At 46.5% G+C, this 8,337-nt stretch overlaps 1 protein-coding gene across 1 annotated transcript in view; it reads left to right on the forward strand.

Moving 5' to 3' along the window:
- The window catches only part of LOC311143567 (glycogen synthase kinase-3 beta), a 44,680-nt gene extending 36,343 nt beyond the window's left edge, over positions 1-8,337 (forward strand). Inside the window, exons 4-11 of the mRNA XM_084179420.1 lie at positions 22-132; positions 226-356; positions 4,536-4,642; positions 4,948-5,045; positions 5,336-5,431; positions 6,630-6,816; positions 7,721-7,819; positions 7,989-8,337. Coding sequence (XP_084035546.1) covers positions 22-132; positions 226-356; positions 4,536-4,642; positions 4,948-5,045; positions 5,336-5,431; positions 6,630-6,816; positions 7,721-7,819; positions 7,989-8,059 — 900 coding nt within the window. The 3' untranslated portion in view covers positions 8,060-8,337. The remainder of the gene's footprint in view (positions 1-21; positions 133-225; positions 357-4,535; positions 4,643-4,947; positions 5,046-5,335; positions 5,432-6,629; positions 6,817-7,720; positions 7,820-7,988) is intronic.

An 8,337-nucleotide genomic window follows, 5' to 3' on the forward strand; every position in this document is an offset into this window, starting at 1 on the left:
CTCTCCCTCTCTCTGTAACAGAAGGATGAGGTGTATCTGAACCTGGTTCTGGACTATGTTCCTGAGACAGTCTACAGAGTGGCCAGACACTACAGCCGAGCCAAACAGACCCTGCCCATGGTCTATGTCAAGGTGTGTGAGTGCACACTGTGTTGCCATTGTGTGTATCCTCTGCTTTCCCTTTCTAATGTGTGTGTGTGTTCGTGCGTGCGTGCTGTGCTGTAGTTGTATATGTACCAGTTGTTCAGAAGTCTGGCCTACATCCACTCATTTGGGATCTGCCATCGGGACATCAAGCCCCAGAACCTGCTGCTGGACCCCGAGACGGCCGTGCTCAAACTCTGTGACTTCGGCAGGTCAGTTTGAACTACAGTGGGGGAAAAAAGGATTTAGTCAAATCAAATCAAATCAAATCAAATTTTATTGGTCACATGCGCCGAATACAACAGGTGCAGACATTACAGTGAAATGCTTACTTACAGCCCTTAACCAACAGTGCATTTATTTTAAACAAAAAAGTAAGAATAAAACAACAACAAAAAAGTGTTGAGAAAAAAAGAGCAGAAGTAAAAATAAAGTGACAGTAGGGAGGCTATATATACAATAGAATAAAGTGACAGTAGGGAGGCTATATATACAGGGGGGTACCGTTGCATAGTCAATGTGCGGGGGCACCGGCTAGTTGAGGTAGTTGAGGTAATATGTACATGTGGGTAGAGTTAAAGTGACTATGCATAAATACTTAACAGAGTAGCAGCAGCGTAAAAAGGATGGGGTGGGGGGGCAGTGCAAATAGTCCGGGTAGCCATGATTAGCTGTTCAGGAGTCTTATGGCTTGGGGGTAGAAGCTGTTGAGAAGTCTTTTGGACCTAGACTTGGCACTCCGGTACCGCTTGCCGTGCGGTAGCAGAGAGAACAGTCTATGACTAGGGTGACTGGAGTCTTTGACAATTTTGAGGGCCTTCCTCTGACACCGCCTGGTATAGAGGTCCTGGATGGAAGGGAGCTTTGCCCCAGTGATGTACTGGGCCGTACGCACTACCCTCTGTAGTGCCTTGCGGTCAGAGGCCAAGCAGTTGCCATACCAGGCGGTGATGCAACCAGTCAGGATGCTCTCGATGGTGCAGCTGTAGAATTTTTTGAGGATCTGAGGACCCATGCCAAATCTTTTTAGTCTCCTGAGGGGGAATAGGCTTTGTCGTGCCCTCTTCACGACTGTCTTGGTGTGTTTGGACCATGATAGTTCGTTGGTGATGTGGACACCAAGGAACTTGAAGCTCTCAACCTGTTCCACTACAGCCCCGTCGATGAGAATGGGGGCGTGCTCAGTCCTCTTTTTTTTCCTGTAGTCCACAATCATCTCCTTTGTCTTGGTCACGTTGAGGGAGAGGTTGTTGTCCTGGCACCACACGGTCAGATCTCTGACCTCCTCCCTATAGGCTGTCTCATCGTTGTCGGTGATCAGGCCTACCACTGTTGTGTCGTCGGCAAACTTAATGATGGTGTTGGAGTCGTGCCTGGCCATGCAGTCATGGGTGAACAGAGAGTACAGGAGGGGACTGAGCACGCACCCCTGAGGGGCCCCCGTGTTGAGGATCAGTGTGGCAGATGTGTTGTTACCTACCCTTACCACCTGGGGGCGGCCCGTCAGGAAGTCCAGGATCCAGTTGCAGAGGGAGGTGTTTAGTCCCAGGATCCTTAGCTTAGTGATGAGCTTTGAGGGCACTATGGTGTTGAATGCTGAGCTGTAGTCAATGAATAGCATTCTCACGTAGGTGTTCCTCTTGTCCAGGTGGGAAAGGGCAGTGTGGAGTGCGATAGAGATTGCATCATCTGTGGATCTGTTGGGGCGGTATGCAAATTGGAGTGGGTCTAGGGTTTCTGGGATTATGCTGTTGATGTGAGCCATGACCAGTCTTTCAAAGCACTTCATGGCTACAGACGTCAGTGCTACGGGTCGGTAGTCATTTAGGCAGGTTATCTTAGAGTTCTTGGGCACGGGGACTATGGTGGTCTGCTTGAAACATGTTGGTATTACAGACTCAGTCAGGGACATGTTGAAAATGTCAGTGAAGACACTTGCCAGTTGGTCAGCACATGCTCGGAGTACACGTCCTGGTAATCCGTCTGGCCCTGCGGCCTTGTGAATGTTGACCTGCTTAAAAGTCTTACTCACATCGGCTACGGAGAGCGTGATCACATAGTCGTCCGGAACAGCTGGTGCTCTCATGCATGCTTCAGTGTTGCTTGCCTCGAAGCGAGCATAGAAGTGGTTTAGCTCGTCTGGTAGGCTTGTGTCACTGGGCAGCTCGCGGCTGTGCTTCCCTTTGTAGTCTGTAATAGTTTTCAAGCCCTGCCACATCCGACGAGCGTCAGAGCCAGTGTAGTATGATTCAATCTTAGACCTGTATTGACTCTTTGCCTGTTTGATGGTTCGTCGGAGGTCATAGCGGGATTTCTTATAAGCGTCCGGGTTAGAGTCCCGTTCCTTGAAAGCGGCAGCTCTACCCTTTAGCTCAGTGCGGATGTTTCCTGTAATCCATGGCTTCTGGTTGGGGTATGTACGTACGGTCACTGTGGGGACGACATCATCGATGCACTTATTGATGAAGCCAGTGACTGATGTGGTGTACTCCTCAATGCTGTCTGAAGAATCCCGGAACATGTTCCAGTCTGTGCTAGCAAAACAGTCCTGTAGCTTAGCATCTGCGTCATCTGACCACTTTTTTATTAGCCGAATCACTGGTGCTTCCTGCTTCAGTTTTTGCTTATAAGCAGGAAGTCAGCCACCAATTATGCAAGTTCTCCCACTTAAAAAGATGAGAGAGGCCTGTAATTTTGATCATAGGTACACGTCAACTATGACAGACAAAATGAGGAAAAAAAATCCAGAAAATCACATTGTAGGATTTTTTATGAATTTATTGGCAAATTATGGTGGAAAATAAGTATTTGGTCAATAACAAAAGTTTCTCAATACTTTGTTATATACCCTTTGTTGGCAATGACACAGGTCAAACGTTTTCTGTAAGTCTTCACAAGGTTTTCACACACTGTTGCTTGTATTTTGGCCCATTCCTCCATGCAGATCTCCTCTAGAGCAGTGATGTTTTGGGGCTGTCGCTGGGCAACACAGACTTTCAACTCCCTCCAAAGATTTTCTATGGGGTTGAGATCTGGAGACTGGCTAGGCCACTCCAGGACCTTGAAATGCTTCTTACGAAGCCACTCCTTCGTTGCCCGGGCGGTGTGTTTGGGATCATTGTCATGCTGAAAGACCCAGCCACGTTTCATCTTCAATGTCCTTGCTGATGGAAGGAGGTTTTCACTCAAAATCTCACGATACATGGCCCCATTCATTCTTTCCTTTACACGGATCAGTCGTCCTGGTCCCTTTGCAGAAGAACAGCCCCAAAGCATGATGTTTCCACCCCCATGCTTCACAGTAGGTATGGTGTTCTTTGGATGCAACTCAGCATTCTTTGTCCTCCAAACACGACGAGTTGAGTTTTTACCAAAAAAGTTCTATTTTGGTTTCATCTGACCATATAACATTCTCCCAATCCTCTTCTGGATCATCCAAATGCACTCTAGCAAACTTCAGACGGGCCTGGACATGTACTGGCTTAAGCAGGGGGACACGTCTGGCACTGCAGGATTTGAGTCCCTGGCGGCGTAGTGTGTTACTGATGGTAGGCTTTGTTACTTTGGTCCCAGCTCTCTGCAGGTCATTCACTAGGTCCCCCCGTGTGGTTCTGGGATTTTTGCTCACCGTTCTTGTGATCATTTTGACCCCACAGGGTGAGATCTTGCGTGGAGCCCCAGATCGAGGGAGATTATCAGTGGTCTTGTATGTCTTCCATTTCCTAATAATTGCTCCCACAGTTGATTTCTTCAAACCAAGCTGCTTACCTATTGCAGATTCAGTCTTCCCAGCCTGGTGCAGGTCTACAATTTTGTTTCTGGTGTCCTTTGACAGCTCTTTGGTCTTGGCCATAGTGGAGTTTGGAGTGTGACTGTTTGAGGTTGTGGACAGGTGTCTTTTATACTGATAACAAGTTCAAACAGGTGCCATTAATACAGGTAACGAGTGGAGGACAGAGGAGCCTCTTAAAGAAGAAGTTACAGGTCTGTGAGAGCCAGAAATCTTGCTTGTTTGTAGTTGACCAAATACTTATTTTCCACCATAATTTGCAAATAAATTCATTAAAAATCCTACAATGTGATTTTCTGGATTTTTTTCCCCTCAATTTGTCTGTCATAGTTGACGTGTACCTATGATGGAAATTACAGGCCTCTCTCATCTTTTTAAGTGGGAGAACATGCACAATTGGTGGCTGACTAAATACTTTTTTCCCCCACTGTATGTGAAAGAATATGCAGTTCTCATTAGCTTTGATTGGCTAGGATGATGATGATTATGATTATGACAATGTTTTTATTAATAATGAAGATGACTATGATGATGACTATGATGATGATTGATGAGGAGTGTGGGTGACTGACAGTTTGCTGTGCTGATGTTGTGTCTCCAGTGCTAAGCAGCTGGTACGTGGAGAGCCCAACGTGTCCTACATCTGCTCTCGCTACTACAGAGCCCCCGAGCTCATCTTTGGTGCCACCGACTACACCTCCAGCATAGGTAATATAATAATAATAATAATAATAATAATAATAATATGCCATTTAGCAGACGCTTTTATCCTAAGCAACTTACAGTCATGCGTGCATACATTTTTTGTGTATGGGTGGTCCTGGGGATCGAACCCACTACCTTGGCGTTACAAGCGCCGTGCTCTACCAGCTAACTGCTTACAGCTAAACCCCATTGAAATTCATATACACTAATATAGGCTAAATGCTAACCCCGTTTAAAGTCAAACTACACCTCTAGAGCAGGTATGCTAATCACGACATATTCCTGTTTATACTCCGCCCCCTGTACAGATGTGTGGTCAGCTGGTTGTGTGCTAGCAGAGCTGTTGCTAGGGCAACCAATCTTCCCTGGCGACAGTGGAGTTGATCAGCTGGTGGAGATCATCAAGGTACTGATACCAGCCAGTCAGTTAGGATGTCTATCAACCAATTCTCTCTATTTCATCAGATGAAAGTTGGCACACTCTCACCCGTCTCTCTCTCTCTCTCTCTCTCTCTCTCTTTCTCTCTCAATTGTCCCTGTCTTCATGGCTCACACTCTCTCCTCTGTCATATTCTTCCCCTCATTTGTCGCTTCCTCCCCTCTCTTCCCCCTCTCCCTCCCTCCCCTTTCTTCCCCCTCTCTCTCTCTCTGTCTCTCCCTCCCCCTCTCTTCTCCTCTCCTGTCTCTGTTCTGTAGGTTCTGGGGACCCCTACACGGGAGCAGATCCGAGAGATGAACCCCAACTACACTGAGTTCAAATTCCCCCAGATTAAGGCACACCCATGGACTAAGGTGAGTCAACAGGTACAGGAACTATTTTACTACTCTACAATCCACCCCCTCCCCTAGCATCATCCCTCTGTGCTCGCCTCGCCAGCCTGCCAGGCATTCATCTCTGCCCTCCCATTTTCATCTGTATCCCCTAATATCCAAAATCAACCCTTCACCAAGACACTTCATGATGGGCCCCACCTAGATCTGTAAGGATTGGATAGGTGTAAGCTGTATGGTAACAGTTGCGTCTGGTAAGCTAGCTGGGGTTTATACCATATTGCTTACAACCATCAGATTCTTTGTAATCTGCAAGGGTACATGTAGAAGTCCTCAGGTCAGGTCAGTGAAAACCTAAAGAAAGGGAGTTAGGAAAGATGAAATTGTCACAGTATTTGAACAGGGCCCAAGTCTCAGGGGGACCCAGCCCTGCCCACTGCTACAGCAATGGATAACCCCCTTAGCCAATGAGCAGGCAGCGTTGTAGAGCAGGTCCTCGTGGTGGCTCCCTAGACTCCACCTTGTGGTTGTTCTCTAGTACTGCATCCCCTAGCCACCAGGGATGAGCAACTCCAGTCCTCGGGTCCTGATTAGTGTCATACTTTTGCCCGAGCCCCAGCTAACACACCTGACTCCCAATAATCAACTAATTCTGATCTTCAGTTTAAAATGCAACTAGTTCAATCAGCTGTGTTTGCTAGGGATGGGGGAAAAGTGTGATTCCACTCCAGCCCCCATGGACTAGAGTTTCCATTCCTGGTCTAGAGTCTCCTGCCTTGCTGCTGTAGGGCTGGGCTCTTAACACTTGAACTGGACAAATACAGAGGGCAATCTATGGACAATGAGCCCTCCTAGTGGTCTTAACAGATGCACAAATTACTGTAATGTCATTTATCCAAGCATACGAACCCCAATATTCAAGTTTATAATATATTTTTCTATGTATATCACCCTCACCTTTGTGACGACCCTTGTCAGTTAAGTTAGGTAATATCTGTAACATACAGTAGTTAATAATAATTACATTCTCTCTCTATTTCATATCCATAAGCAGAAACTGAGAAATCCATAACTGAAATCCACCTCTCTCACACCTGCTATCATGACCGCATACATCATTGTGTGCATGATACTAGTTTGAAATTGATTGGTTTACTGATTCCAGTCTCGTCTTTGTGATTGGCTCCTTGACTCATCCTTGCGTGTGATTGGTTGCTAGGTGTTCCGGCCGCGTACGCCCCCAGAGGCCATTGCCCTGTGCTCTCGGCTGCTGGAGTACACGCCCACCTCGCGCCTCACCCCCCTGGAGGCGTGTGCACACTCCTTCTTCGACGAGCTGAGGGACCCCAATGTCAAGCTTCCCAATGGGCGAGAAAAACCCTCCCTCTTCAACTTTACCACCCAGGGTACAGCATCTTGTCAATACACTGTCTGCCTGTCTGTCTTATCTGTGGTACAGAGAGACAGAGTTGCTTCTCTTTCATGTATAATGATGTGGTCTCTCTCTGTCAGTCTCTGTACTAACGCTACCTTCAGATTCAGATCAACTTTATTATCCCACCATAGTGAAATTCATTTGGTCATGTGCTTAAAAAGACAGTATATAAAACATGAAAACACAGAAACTACACAAAATAATGAATTCAAAGTGCTAGCTATAGCTACACATCTAAAGTGAAAGTACAATATGCTGTATACTGGAGGGACCAACAGACTATGTATTATACAGCCTGATGGCTGTTGGAATAAAAGAGTCCCCATATCTATCTGTTTCAATTTTCTTTTGAAAAAGTATCTTTCCCCTTGTCCGGCTGCTGCTGTGACTGAATTTTGAGTGAAGGGGATGAGTACTGTCCTGTAAAATGCTTTCAAGTATTAGGAGGATGAATTGTGTGTACAGGTTTGTGGCTGATTCTTGATCTATACCAATTATCCTTTCCGCCGTCTCAATCAAGCGCTAAAGCTTGACTTGGTCTTGCACTCGCATGTTTCCGTACACGCATATCAGACCAAAGGACAGCACACTCTGCAGGACAGATTTATAGAACATTTGTAATATATGGCGGTCGACATTAAAATGGTTCAGTTTGCGTCAAAAAAACATTCTCTGTTGCAATTTCTTTATCTTTGCAAAGGCACAGTCATTGAATTTCAGTTCATTGTCTACCTGCTATAATCTGTCTGTCTGTCTGTGTGTGTGTGTGTGTGTGTGTGTGTGTGTGTGTGACCTTTGTGTGAGGTGTGTTTTGATGTGTTTATCTGTGGTGGGTGTAATCTGCTGTAATCTGGTGTACTGTGTCTCTCTCACAGAGCTGTCCAGTAATCCCTCGCTGGCCAACATCCTAATCCCCGCCCACGCCCGCACTCAGGCCGCCTCCTCCACCCCAACCAACGCCACCGTCGCCACAGGTTTACACACACCTCTTCATCCCTCCATCCCTCTCCAACTCTCTGTCTATGTTCTCTCTCTCTTTTCTCTCTCTGTCCCAGGAAAATGTCTTATTAAAAACACCTGTTTACTCATTGTGTAAATGAGTGGATAATCTTCCTCTTCCTCCTTTCCTGTCCTCCTTTCTAGATGGTAACAGCACAGATCACGGCCCCAGCACCACTATCGCCTCAGCCTCTGCTTCCAACTCCACCTCCTGAATCCTCCCTCTCAGGGTTTAAATCAGATGACAACAACAACTAACTGAGCCCTCCACGTCACCCATCTAAGTGTTTGATTTCTGGAACCTACTCCAGTGAGGACATCTCTATGGTCTGTTAGAGGGATGGAGTGGTGGGGGCAGGGGGAGGCTGATGAAATATAAGAGTATTCATATATAAACGTACCATATATAAACAATACTAGCCTGCTAATGTTTCCATGAGGACAATCTATATATCAAAGTAATTAGCTGACCCCACACCCTCCTCCTCTTCTC

This window comes from Coregonus lavaretus (genome assembly GCF_964263955.1).
Source record: "Coregonus lavaretus genome assembly, chromosome: 16".
NCBI classification, from domain to species: Eukaryota; Metazoa; Chordata; class Actinopteri; order Salmoniformes; family Salmonidae; genus Coregonus; species Coregonus lavaretus.